This window comes from Gavialis gangeticus, unplaced genomic scaffold, assembly GCF_001723915.1.
Source record: "Gavialis gangeticus isolate Ggan-Ray unplaced genomic scaffold, GavGan_comp1, whole genome shotgun sequence".
Classification (NCBI taxonomy): Eukaryota; Metazoa; Chordata; order Crocodylia; family Gavialidae; genus Gavialis; species Gavialis gangeticus.
Window position 1 is genome coordinate 13,990,330 of NW_017729032.1, and position 13,993 is coordinate 14,004,322.

At 40.8% G+C, this 13,993-nt stretch overlaps 1 protein-coding gene across 3 annotated transcripts in view; it reads left to right on the forward strand.

The window, feature by feature from the left end:
- Nucleotides 1-13,993, forward strand: part of TMEM135 (transmembrane protein 135) — a 447,390-nt gene that overhangs the window by 403,379 nt on the left and 30,018 nt on the right. For 2 of the 3 annotated variants that reach the window (XM_019524779.1, XM_019524780.1), the window contains 2 exons: nucleotides 2,691-2,760; nucleotides 13,558-13,725. In XM_019524779.1, coding sequence (XP_019380324.1) covers nucleotides 2,691-2,760; nucleotides 13,558-13,725 — 238 coding nt within the window. The remainder of the gene's footprint in view (nucleotides 1-2,690; nucleotides 2,761-13,557; nucleotides 13,726-13,993) is intronic. The other variant, XM_019524781.1, reaches the window with a different exon arrangement.

A 13,993-nucleotide genomic window follows, 5' to 3' on the forward strand; every position in this document is an offset into this window, starting at 1 on the left:
GCCCCTGGCTCCTCACCCACACCCCCCACCCATTCTGCCCCTGGCTGCACAACCACACCCACACACTGCTTCTGGCTCCACAGCCGCACCCACCCACCCACTGTGCCCCTGGCTGCACACCCACACCCAGCCTACCACTTTGCCCCTGGCTGCACACACAACACACCCCACACATACCCACACCACACACACCCATGCCAGATACACATGCACCCTAACAACGGCTCCATGCTCCCTGCTCTGGCAATGCAGCCAGGCCACATGGTACCACAGTGCCAACAGGCAGGGAGTGCAGTTGCTGGGGGTGGGCTGGGCTGGGCTGCCTAGTCCTGCTGATGCTCCTCCTGGGTCCTATTGCCCCTGTCTCTTGTCAGCTTTGACAGGAGCTGCTACAAGTCAATACAGGTTCAAAGCCTAAGGACTCCCTGCCTGAGGGGGTGGATCCGTGCAGCCAATTGCCCCCCACCCTCTCCAGAGTGCATGCGTAGTTGGCCCCCAGCATTACAGACAAACTAAGCCTTTTATTGTATTACAATTGTAAAAGCAGTTGTATAGGCTTTGGAGGACTAGTTTCTGGGAAGTAGAAAAATCTCAATTCTAGTGTCTGCTTCCTGGAGTGCTTATGAATGAAACACAGAAATAACCCTGGTGGCAAGGACCAGAACCCAGGACTTCCCCTCCCAGCTAAGAGTTTGCTTCAGAGTCAAGTTTAGTGTCTACCTGCTTAGGTGAGAAGACTTCTGCAAATATATGGAAACCTAAGTTTAGATATCTGAATGCTTCTTCCTAAGTCCTGCCTGTGGGTCTAGTTTACCAGTCTGGAGTTTGTTTTAAATACCTGAACTGTTTTTGAGAATTAACTTAAGGTTAAATTATCAAAAGTAAGGTCTCTTAGAAGCCAGAATCATTTTCTAAATCACTCAATCACTCTGGGTCCTTTGTAAATTTCCCCCTAAATAAAAGTTGTACTTCAGAAGTGCCTGTAATAATTACAGCTCAGCTAGAAAGGAAATCGATCCTAAATTATTTTAAATTAACCATGTTGTTTTGAACCATGTGGTTGTTCTCCCACTTATCCTTTAAGAATACCTTGATGACATACTGTTGCTTATTGCAGTAGTCACATTTGCCGTACACTATGCTTATTGAAAGATAAAACTCAATTTTTTAGACCTTTGAAAAGAGGCATCAGTAACCTGCTTTCCAAGAAAACAGTGGGTTATTCTAAAGAAATGGACAGGTATCTACTTTAAAGAAAAAAAAAAGACTTTTACTATCTTCACCTCTTTCATCTTACCTGTAAATTGCTGTGCTTAAATTATTAGTCTTTCAAAAGTGCTCTTGCATAACTCCAACTTTGTCCCGTACAACTGTGTGCTGTTAGGGCAGCCTCCAAGGTCTGTTGTTGGAGAGGTCATGCAGTAGAGAGGAAATTTTCTCATGTTCTGGAGGAGGTGAAGATGGCTGCTTTGTGGGTGAAAGCCCTTCAAATGGAAGGAAATGGTTACCTCCAGCAACAAGCTACATGATGACTAGAAGCTGTTTGGGCAGTATCACAGGATCTCCCAGTTGAGTTCTGTAGACTTATTTCCTTTTAAATACCCCTTGCTTGAACTAAGATGGCAAGACCTGGTCAGTAGGCCCTCTAGCAAAAATATGTTTATTGAATGCTAGAAGCTAAATGCTTGACAAATGAGAGGAGTATACTTCCTTTGGGATTTCCAAACTCCCTGCTCCCATGCATTCAAAAACCATTCAGTTGTTAATCCTAATATGCTCTCAGGTTTCTCTTCCACATGTTTCTTTTCAGATATAATTGAGTCTAAATGCCTGTAACTTGATCACATTCTCATTACAATTTTTGCTACATTAACTGACCTCATGGATGATTTATGGCCAATATACTTTACAATACATGATTCAAAGCTTCCAAGATATTTGGCACAGTATATACATTGTCTGATTTGTTTTGCATTAAACCAGAAGTTTTTGGCTACAGGAAAACATACTTTTTAAAAATTTGGTTCAGAGTTGCTTTCCTTTAATTCTGTGTCTATGTCTATATACCCCTCTCCCTTAAATGTTATCTTATGTATTCTTGGGGTCAAATCCTTGACCCCAAGTAGGAGTCTCATACCACAGTGAAGCTAACACACTTTCACCATGCTGGAATCATCATAGTATGAAGAGGTCTTAGAAAGGACCTCTGTATCTACTCAGCTGCAAAACTGTTTTGCATTGCTCCCCTGTAGTTTTTAGAATAGTACAGGAGGGAACAAGGCTAGTGAACTAGAGTTAGAAAAACCACTGCCAGTATAGAAGTTAAGGGGAGGTCATTGATCATGAGAGACAGTGTAGATAAGCCCTGCTGCAGTTCCCTGTCCATGGAGTGGAATGATTTGTAATTCTTCTTTATAAACCATAGTGGAGAAGCTTTCGGGTGCAAAACTTTGTACAGGGTCAAAACACATTCGTGTATATTTCAGAAATACGAATTAAGGAAGCATTAATGTTCACAGCCCCTTGATGGCATCCTAAAGATACACGATGCCTTACCATATGCAACTGCAAATTAACTAGTGGCAGGGAAATATTTTATGTTTCTAGAAAGGAAAAATTTACAAAGTCTCCTGTCAGTTGCACAAAAAAACAGCTGCCAGTTAATCCAGATTTCATTGTTACTTTTGCAGGTGCAAACACGGACCAAGGCATAGATGCTGTAAACACTTTGAAGATAACTGCATCTCATATTGCGTTAAAGTAAGTACAAAAGAAGGCAAATTTATAAACATGGATTGAGACTGGTAAGAACATGAAGTTTAGCACAGAATAAATATAGATAAGTAAGAAATGGGGAAGAAGCCTGTTGATGATGCTTTTTCCATTATAGAGCTGACAAGTTTGTGAAAAACACCTTCTAAGTTAGCCCTTTTGGAGTTCCTGAGACTTTGGGATCAATTAAAATCAACCAAGAATTTAAAGTGAATGAAAAACAGATCAGCAAAAGGTTTGCTTAATTATGTGATGGACTGTGTAACTGATCCTTCTTGCAGCTCCACCCTAAATAAAGTACCTGGAATGTGCTGTGTTCATCAGATGGATCTGTAGCAGCACACATACAGCTGTGCATATCTGGCACACTGGTATTTGATTTTGGACTTGCTTGCCTATTAATTTATTTTAAGGGGCAAGGGTAATGGGAGATTTGTCCACAGTTGCTGTACACAGGGGGAGCTGTCTGTGTCTGCTGGCATAAATTATCCTTCTTCATAACATGGTCAGTGCATATTTTTCAGGGGAGTACTGTGTGGAGGAGATTGTGTTAGCTGGAATTAGTTTGGCACAGGTGGTGCCACCTGCCATACGTTCTTTACTTTTGGTGAGACTCCAGCAGAGCTCAGTCTCTTAATAGTTTACATTTTTTTTTTTTTTAATTTCTGCAGCAGCAGATATGGCTGTCTGGACAGTTGAGATTTTTCAGAGGCTATATTTTGCCATAAAACTCCCCTACCTTTTTCATTAAAATTTTACATCCTGTTGGAATTAATTCCTTGGTGTTTTTAAAAGGTATGAGTAGCTAAACTTAGGGTAGAGCAAAGGGCAATAGCAATTTTAATATTTTATACAAGTTAGTTTACCTGTTATTCAGTGTCAATTTTTTTACTATTTTTTTTAAACTGAAATATTTTGGTGCACCATTAAGTTGCATAGTGTTTTGTTTCAGTTTCAGCAAAACATCGTATCAGCCACTACCGTTTCATTCAGGTCTGTGAGTGTTTTGGTCTAGAGGCTAGAAGACTAGTGTGTGCAATAAAATATTTGCAAAATCTTTAGAATCCCAGTAATACCTTCTAGTTACATGCACAAAGACTGAACATTTTAAACTAACACACTTAGCATAACTTACACAAAATGCCATTCCCCATTTTCATAAAGAATGAAAAAATGAACCAGCATATAATTATTTAGTCCAGTTTTTCAAATGTTGATACCTAATGTACAAAACTTTTAATTATTATACTTTGTGTGGAACATGACATTAGTCAAGTTTTCATAACTTTGGTAAAGGGTTTGCACAGTCAGGACCAAAATTAGGACTGAATGCAAATCTGGAGGGAAGGGAGGTGGAGGACATGGTATGGACATTAACTAAACACAGTTTCATAGTTCTTGAGGATTCCCAGAAATAAAATAACCTAACTGCAAACTGATACTGGGTTAGTACCTTTGTCGGCATGTGGCAAATCGTGATTACTGCACCAGGTTGGGTAAGAATTACATATGGCTTTTTCTTGTCATTACCTATCTCCTCCATCAAATTAACCTTTCATTTGTCAATTAGGTCTCCTCTTCAGACCTTTACATTTTTTGTGGGGAGGGGAAGCTTTTATTTGCTTTGTATTTTGGACAGTGTATAAGGTGGTTGACATCTAAGCACTAATACAATTTAAAATGTTTTATAACATTTGTCATGCCCTTAACCTCCAAATGGAAATCAGTCCATTTTCATTGCACAATCTCAAGTTTTTAAGACTGTATCAATTTGTCAAAAGCACTATTATTTATAGCAGAAGCCTCACTGGTACGTACCAGCTTTGACACAGGTTTCATCTAGAGAGATTTGTAACATTTTGAGGGTATTTGAACTTGAGTGTCCTAACTCCTAGGTGAGTGCCCTAACTGTCAGGCTATGCTTCTAAATCTCTGCACTTGGAAATGTTCCTCTCTGTATAAATAACTAAATGTTAATTGAAATAGAAACAGCAATATTGTAACCCTTTGTTTTTGGGCAATTTACTGGTATGTGAGACACTCAGGTTTGAAGTCCTATCCCAGTGAATTTTTAACTATTTATACAAAGGGGGCAGTGGTTAATAGAAAAGATTGGTGAAAGACTCACCCCAGACTAGCTAATAGGTTGGTGGTTAGGGCACACTCCTGGGATGCGGGAAAATAACAGAGCAAGGACCTGAAAGTGAGCGCTCCACATCACAGGAAAGGGCCCTGACCGTCCAACCTCTTGAGTATTTTGAGGGTGCGATCGCTCTCTCTTGCTCTGTTTCTTTCTCTGATTTTTTTCTGAAAAAGTTTCAAAAGATCTTGGTTCCATTCTGATTCAGAATTGGGAAACTGGTACTGCCCAGGTGGTTATGCCACTTACAAACTCCTTACTTTGGGCCTCTCAAAGATACTCTCAAGTATGGATATTTTGTCCAGCACCTTTCTTAGGCAGTGGCTCCCCCACAATCCAGTCATTCTGAAACTAGGACTTCAGCCTTCCCATGTTGTTTAGACATATTCTTAGTGAAGTCAGTAAGCAACAGAATTTCTTATATGCACACACTCAACTCTTAAACAAACACAAAACAGTTGCAAAACTGTGGAAAACAAAAAAAAATCCTGAATGCATACTGCTTTGTCTTATCTTGCCTTCTTTTATGAGTCCCTGTTTCTTATCAGTACCCTTACTAGAGATAAAATTTCCTCTTGCCTTCACCTGCCCGGCCTCCACTATCCTATGTCTGGTGGTGAAAGTGTTTTGGGGTTTTGTTCTCTTGCTTGAAGAATATTTCTCTTTTAAAGCATCCTTGGATGGCTATTCTGCTTCTCTGTGGCAGCTGGGGAATTTCTCTGAGACCATATCCCACTGGCTTCTTTATTGCACAAAGACGGTGGTTCTTCCAAAAGCCAACCCTATTGTTCACAGGCAAGAGCCATTCAGTTTAACAGCCCCTTGTAGCTTTGGTACAGCTTCCAAGATCCCTCCCTGCCAATTTCTGGCTACAGAAATGAATGTTTAAGGCTCCAAGAAAGATAACATTCAAAACAGGGGCCAAAATGCATCAGGCATTCACCAAAAATGTGGATTTTGTATATGGATGAAGATATATCTCCCAGTGGATAGATGGAGACTACTGATTTTAGAAAGCTCTGTAAGAGTTACATTCACCCTAATGCAAAGGGTTTGTGCAGGTTCATGGGGCTTACGTGTGTAAGTAAGCCTACATTACGGGCTTAAGTGATACAAAGGTCTTTTCATGTTGTCTCTTCATTCATTAGGTTGAATTTCAGTATAAATGCACATTTGCAGCAGACTGCTGCCCTGGTCATTAGTTTGTACATGCTTTGCCTTTTGACCCTTATAATCTCATCCAAATCCCCATAGGTCCTGAGTGCAAAGTGATACATGCACAGCCGTGACAGCTATAAATACACCCACAAGACTTTATTTTCTCTAGAGTATAATTTCTTGAAGAAAAGGCATCTCCCTTCCTGAATAATGATGGAGCCCATGCTGCTTTGTTTTAAGCTGGAGGGTCAAGGGGTTCAGTCAGCAGAATGATCAGCTGGTTAAAGTAGCGTTCCAGTGATATAGCTGTGATGGTCCAGGAATTACATGAGGTAAGGATTTCTTAGCGTGTTGTCTTTTATTGGTTTGGCTGCATAGTTGGGATACAGTTGGACAAGCTTTTGAATGCATTCTCCTGAAAAATACTTGCATTCAAAAGCTTGTGTAATTCTATCCCAACTATACCATTGGTTTAATAAAATATAACACCTTAAGAAATCCTTGCCTCTCACAGCTGTTTTAAGGTTCTTCATAACTAAGGAAATAGATGATGTTCCCATTAGCCAGTACGCCTAACGAAGGAAAGGATTATGGTGTTTTTAGAAAGCTCCACTGCACCTTTGGTTTGTATCTTACATTTTCTTCAAAGGCCTCTTTTTGGCATACTATTATACATAAAGTCTGAATGACAATGATATAACTAGTGGAATTAATGTTAGATTGGCCACCATTTTTCTGAATTTCTTTGATTTTGCACTTTGGGAGTTTATATATTTTTATTTACAAAGTATATGTAAAAATATGTGCATGGAATTGCATCCTTTGTATTTACACATACGGCATTTTAACGAGCTGTGGATATCTAAGAGAGTGGGATGTTTTCTGGATTAATATATACACACGTAGCTTTGAGCTCTTTCTAAGATCACCTTTGATCAGTAATAGCTGCCTACTGACAAAGCAGTAGCATAGTTTTTTAATGTGATGTTGTTTCAATTAAATACATATTACCAGATTTTCCCCCTCTATTACATTTCTGCTTACTGCTGAACAATTTGTATTACTATAACTATGCTAACATGACCATTCCAGGCTGTTTCTTTCTCCTGCTCTATATTTAATTGAATAAGTCAGCCATTAATATAGTAACATTTTATTTTCATGCTATATAGTAGTTGATTTACTATCTAATATTCATAGATTTCACTTAAGATTTATATAACTACAGTCATCAAGGCATCAAACATCCAGACTCAGTCTGGCCTTTGGCTTCTGTCTCAGTGGTCTAAAGGTTTGGCGGGGGTGGAGCCTGAGCAGCCTCCACTCCTCTATATTCCTGTCAAAGGTCATGGTGACCTCTCACGCATACACCATGATCCAGAAGGCTCAACAGTTGCCTACTACTACTTCATATTTGAAATAATTGGGGTGGAAGGGTTGGTTGTTTCTTGCCACTGCAAACTTCTGAAGAGCACTTTTGAGCCCAGTAGCAATATTTCATGAACATCTTTCCTATCTCCTTTGATTGAGTTGGTGCTATCCTGTAATATAAATAGGTGAGGTAAGGATTGTAGGGAATGGGCATACATTAGCCATCATAGTTATATGTATGATAAGTGCTATTTTGTCTGTGCCATTGTAGCAGATAACAGCATGTGTCATCCACTTTACCTGCTAACTGGATTCAATACAGATATTTTTTAACATGAATTATAATAATGCCAAGATACTGTTTATTATTTTTTTTAAAGAATCTGTTTTAAATATGGATTATTCAGTGATTTTTGGAGATATGTCATTTTATTGTATCACTATTTCTGGCTTTTCTTAGTCTCATATAGCAACATTTCTGCAGTATACAGTGTTCTTGTGCAGAGATATGATATGCAGATTTAATTCCTTCTCTTCTTCCTTTCTTGTTTCTTTCAGTCTTTCTATGGAAATTAAGGGGTGTGGTTTGGCACCTTGCTTAGCTGATTTAAAAACAATACCACTTCCTATCCCTGTAGATAATGGAAATGCTCTGTAAATATGTTATCTTATTTTCCCCTGATTTCTTATTAAGCTAAGTACATCATGCTACTAATTGCTGTTCATTGCTTATGAAAGCTAGGACCCTATACCAATAAACCAATGTTTCGCAATGTGACCAGTATAGATTAAAGCCTAACTATTATACCATGTCATGTTTTAATCCATCAGGACTAAAAAGCGCTTCTTCTGGTGGGCATAAAGACAAAGAGCTGTCAGTGCTGAAAAATTTGGAGCGGAGTGTTCAAATGTTCCAGCCTTCTGGATGGAGAGCAACAAAGGTGCCTCAAAGGCAAGCTCTCTAAGCAGAGGGTGATAGGGAACTGCTGCCTCACTTATTCCACTTAAGCTCCCCATCATTGTGGCACATGGGGTAGGGGAATTCTCTTGCAGCTGGACTTGTCCACATGACCTGGAGCTGCACTCAAAGCAGGAGGCAGCACAGCTGGAGCTGTCTTGGTTTGAGACAGGTCAATCTGAGGGCCTGTCTCTCTCCCTTGGAGAGACAGAGGTACAGTGGAGCACTGCTGGCTACTGAGGGTCCTCAGGAACCAACAGTTGTTCAGGTTTCCCAAGGGAAGAGAGATCTTGCTTGTTAAAAGTGTTCTCATTTTTTCAGGGAAGAGCCAGTTCTTTTTTTGCAAAAAAAAAAAAAAACCACTTGAATGGCTATATGTTCTTTCTGTGCCAAGAGAAATGCATTTCTCCTGATACAAATATAGCACCTGTTCATAACCATAGTCATGGCTATGCTAGGCATGGTGCAAACAGATAACCATCTGGTCTGTGCCCCCAAGAAGTTACACTTTAAGTGTGAGACAACAGACCACAGATGTATTTGGACAGACTGGGGAGTACAATGAGACCAGATTGGTCACCATTATTAGTAGTGGTCTTAGCATGCCAGCAGTCCAAGTGGCATTGAAAGAAAAGAGAGGCATCTGTGGGTGATGTGATGGAGAAGGGGGACTGAGCACAGGGGTGAAATGATACAAGTATTGAGGAAGGAACATAATCTTTGCAGCAATGTTGTTGTTAAATATGGCTGGGGCATAATTGCATTATTAAGACTATTGTGAAGCTTCCTATACTTTTATGTAATGATCTGAATTAACCCTTAAATTTAGATCTGAATTACTTTGTAAAATATCACTAACTCCATATAGCCCATAAGCTTGCGGTAGAGATTTTCATTATAAGATCAGTCACACACACTTGTGCCATAAACAATTTAGAAAATACAATTTACTTATCCTTAAAAATGAAATCAGAGGGAAACCTGGAGTTCATACAGACCTTTGGGTACTGCCTGTTTACTATCAACATTGTAAAATCACACAATGTATTTATGTGCATAAATACCATGGCATAAATACTGCCCTTCCACTTCCATATATTATTATTTGATTTGAGGGTTCTGAGGGAGTTGGCTGATGTGATTGCAGAACAATTGACCATCATCTTTGAAAACTCATGGTGATCAGTAGAGGTCCCTGATGATTGGAAAAGGGCAAACATAGTGCCCATATTTAAGAAAGGGAAGGAGGAGGATCCAGGGAACTACAGACCATTCAGCCTCACCTCAGTCCCCACAAAAAATCATCTAGCAGACCCTCAAGGAATCCATTTCTGAGCACTTGGAGGAGAAAAAGGTTATTAGGAACAGCCAGCATGAATTCACCAGGGGCAAGTCATGCCTGACCAATCTGATTGCCTTCTGTCATGATATGACTGGCTCTACGGATGGGGGAGACCAGTGGATGTGGTGTACTTTGATTTTAGCAAGGCTTTTGATATGGTCTCTCAGAACATTCTTACAGGCAACCTAAGGAAGGTGGATCATCAGCCTCAGAGAATAGTAATTAATGGCTTGATGTCTAGTTGGCAGTGGATATCAAGTGGAGTGCTCCAGGGGTCGGCCCTTGAGCCAGTTTTATTCAGTGTCTTCATCAGTGACCTGGAAGATGGCATAGAGCACACCCTCAGCAAGTTTGCAGATGAGACCAAGCGAGGGGGAAGTAGTAGATACTCTGAAGGGTAGGGCTAGGATTCAAAGTGACCTAGACAAATTGCAGGATTGGGCCAAAAGAAATCTCATGAGGTTCAACAAGGACAATTGCAAAGTCCTGCACTTAAGACAGAACAGTCCCTTGCACCAGTACAGGTTGGGTTTTGACTGGCTGGGTAGGAGCTCTGCAGAAAAGGATGTAGGGGTTATAGTGGACAATAAATTGAATATAATCCAGCAGTGTGGCTGTATTGCCAAAATGGCTAATGACATCCTGGGCTGCATTGGTAGGTGTGTTTCTAATAGGTCAAGGGAAGTGATTCTTCCCTTCTATTCAGCACTGGTGAGGCCATATCTGGAGTACTGTGTTCAGTTTTGGGCTCCCCACTACAGAAAGGAACAAGTTGAAGAGAGTCCAGCAGAGGTCAACCAAAATGGTGAGGGGGCTGGGGGACATGATTTATGAGGAAAGACTGAGGGAACTGGGCTTATTTAGTCTAGAGAAGAGGAGACTGAGAGGGTTCTTAATAGCAGCCTTCAGTTACCTGAAGGGGGAGTTCAAAGGAGGATGGAGCTAGATGGTGGCAGCGGTGATCAGTGGTGGCAGATAACAAAACAAGGAGCAACAGTCTCATATTGCAGCAAGAGAAGTTTAGGTTAGGAAGAATTTTCTCACTAGAAGGGTAGTAAAACACTGGAGCAGGTTACCCAGAGAGGTTGTGGAATCTCCACCCTTGGAGATTTTCAAGACCTGGCTAGACAAAGCTTTGGCTGGGATGATCTAGTTGGAGATGGTCCTTCTTGGAGCAGGGGGTTGGACTAGATGACCTCCTGAGGTCCCTTCTCACCCTAACTTTCTATGATTCTATGATATATCACTGTAACGGAGAACCTGAGGCATCCTGTTACTTTAAGGGAGAAGGAGCCCAGGAAGAGCCCCGGGTGGGAGAAGGCTGCGAGGGAAAAGCTGTAGGAGAATTAGCCCAGGGATGTAGGGACTGTGAGTACTTACTGCAGAGGTAGTTGTTCTACAGTAGAATAATAGGAAAATGCCGTGTGAGCAGTAGGAAGCCTATTGCAGTGCTAGCTGTTCTGCAGTAGGGCTGTAGGCTGAAGCCCTGCAGGGGAGACAAGGCACTGCTCCAAGGCACTGACTTAGAGACTAGTCAATAAGCCTAATTAGAGGGCACCTGTGGCCAGCCATGTGGAGTCACCTGACCAGAAAGGGGTGAGGTCTGGGAGAGATAATCCAGACCCAGAGCCAGCACAGTCAGTCTGGCCCTGGAGTCTGAAAAGGGACGATTTCTGTGGTGTAATGCCTGTTGCTGAGAGATGGACTGTGAAGATGCTGTGCTGGAGATAGCAAGTGCAGGGCTAAGGGCTAGCAGCAGACTAAGCTGAGATAGCTGGACATGAATTCATGCACCAGGGCTGGAGGCTTGCAGCCAGAGGAAAGGGGCAAAGGCTGAGAAAGCCGAGGTCCCAAGAAGGGAGTGATGCCACGAGGCATAGGCATGGTGTCAGGGGCAGATGGAGCCCCATAACAGTCCTTAAGGCTACAGGTGCCTTGGGGTGGCATGGGCAGGTCAGGAGGATTCACTTAACCTGAGAGGGGCAGAATGGAGCCTACCAGGGTCTGAGACAAACCTGCTGGTGGGTAGAAGAACTGGGGCTTGCTCTAGGACCCTTAGGCAGCCTCCCTTCTGTTCAAATAAATGCATTGAGGCATGGCAGATGTGTGAGAATGGGAGAGCACCCTACAGCTTAAGCAAGGCAAGGGTTGCATGGTCACCAGGAGGCCTTAACAGCCACCTCTGGAACGTGAACCCTGTTACAGTTGCTTACCTTGTTTGTAGAAACAGTTTCATAAGTAAAAAATTATAGAGAATCATTTTTGGAAGAAAAGGGTATAATTAGATGTTTAATGAAAATAAAACTTTAGGAATTTTTGCTGCTTGCAAATGTTATTAAAAAAAAAAACAACCCACGCTTTACTGGAAGGAGTGGTACATTACTTTTACCCAGCTCCACAGCTTCTGTACAGAACCAGTGCTTCAACGGGACCTTTTGGTGTTTTTATCTAAAGCTGTTTCAATCAGTTGTTAGATAAAAGCTGCACTAAAGCGCCCAGTCTTTACAGAGTTTGGGCAAGTCAGGTACAACTACCATGCTGGCTCTTCTGGGCATGCGTTGGGCTCAGCATGGGAGCATGCCAAGTTTAAAGTAAAGCACTGGTTTTTGGAGGTTTTTTTAGCATCTGCAAGCAGGCTTAACAAGGGATTGATCTACAGAAAGATTTTAGTTCATAAATTGGATGATTGTTAATTCCAAAGTTCTGCCCATTGTAATGACAATGAGAATTATCTTGATGATTCTGAGAACAGTCTCACAAACAAATGGCAAAAAACGTGCACATTTAGTGCCTGCCTAATTTAGTAAGAATGTACTGCCAGTGGCAAGCACATGATTTTCAGCTGTTTTCAAATGAAATGTCTTCAAACCAAAAACTGTTTTTGCTTTTTCAGAATGCTATAAACAAAAAAATTTATCTGAAGTTACCAAACTGCAGAAAAGCATCTAAACAAAAAGCTGAAAACATTTTTTCTTCCCATTTGTATGATTCTGTTTCAAAAAAGAATGGACACATTTTATTCAGACTTTTCAGAGAAAGTCACCTGTGGGCTTAGGAATAAGTATAATAAGCTTTTGAAACCACTGCGAAAACTAGCCAAAGAAAGGTTTGAGGGAGAACCAGCATCGATTTATTTATGGCACTTTATAGAAGAGACGCTCAGAAGTGTATCAGCTTTTCAGGGTAGGAAAAGTCCCACGTGAGCCTTTTGAACAGTTTTGCACATGAGTTCCTGTTTGGTTTTGAGCTTTCTCTTACAGCAGATTTTGCAAAGCCTCCAAAATTGGTTGTTTGTAAGATTCAATGCCAAGGACTCAGTGTCACTCTAATTCTCACAGTCTCTAAAAAGACTTTGTTGTTAAGGATGTTTTTTCCTCCATTAGTACTTCTTCCAGGTTTTGAGTCTGTAGCATAATTTTTACAGCATTGCTTTGCTCTCCAATCCCATTTGTGGTTGAAAAAGAGGGAAGAATAATTTGGAAATTAAGCCATCAGGACTGTTTAAAGGAACAGAACCTTGGACCAGAGATAAACAGAGCATATCCTCTGAGGCTATTTAAGAATCCATTCAAATGAAAGGAAAGGCAGTCAGTCTAGGTTTTTTTTTTATTTCTTTTGTTATTTTTCAGGGAAATTAGGTCGAAAATCAAGCTTCAAGTTCCAAGAAGGGGGATACATTTCAGATAATATCTGCAAAGTGGTGTTTTAATAGGTTGTGTGTCAATAATACAGGATTACTTTACTTGTAGTTTTCTCCAATTTTTTTTGCTCCCCCCACCTTTTTCTAATGTTGCCATTTCTTAACATTTTCTCTAGGGCTTCATTAGAATGTTTAGTGTTGGATACCTGATCCAGTGCTGCCTTCGAATCCCATCCGCATTCAGGCATCTGTTTACAAAACCTTCCCGGCTGCTTTCGCTCTTCTACAACAAGGAAAACTTCCAGCTTGGCGCTTTTCTAGGATCTTTTGTCAGTATATACAAAGTAAGTTTAGAGACTGCAAAGCATTGCAAGTTTGGTATTTATGCCATTAGATTTCTAAAACACCATATATTCACACATCTTAAAGAGCTGGGCTTTTTTTCCTGTTGCTTCTATCATACAGCCTCTCACCCACTAATAAAATTAACTGCCCTTAAATCTTACATATGAAATCAGTATCTTGTGCCAAGACCTACTCTTCCATTGTCCTCCCAAGCAGTGCTCAAAAATACATTGGCGCATACTGTGACATGGGTTCATATGGGTTATT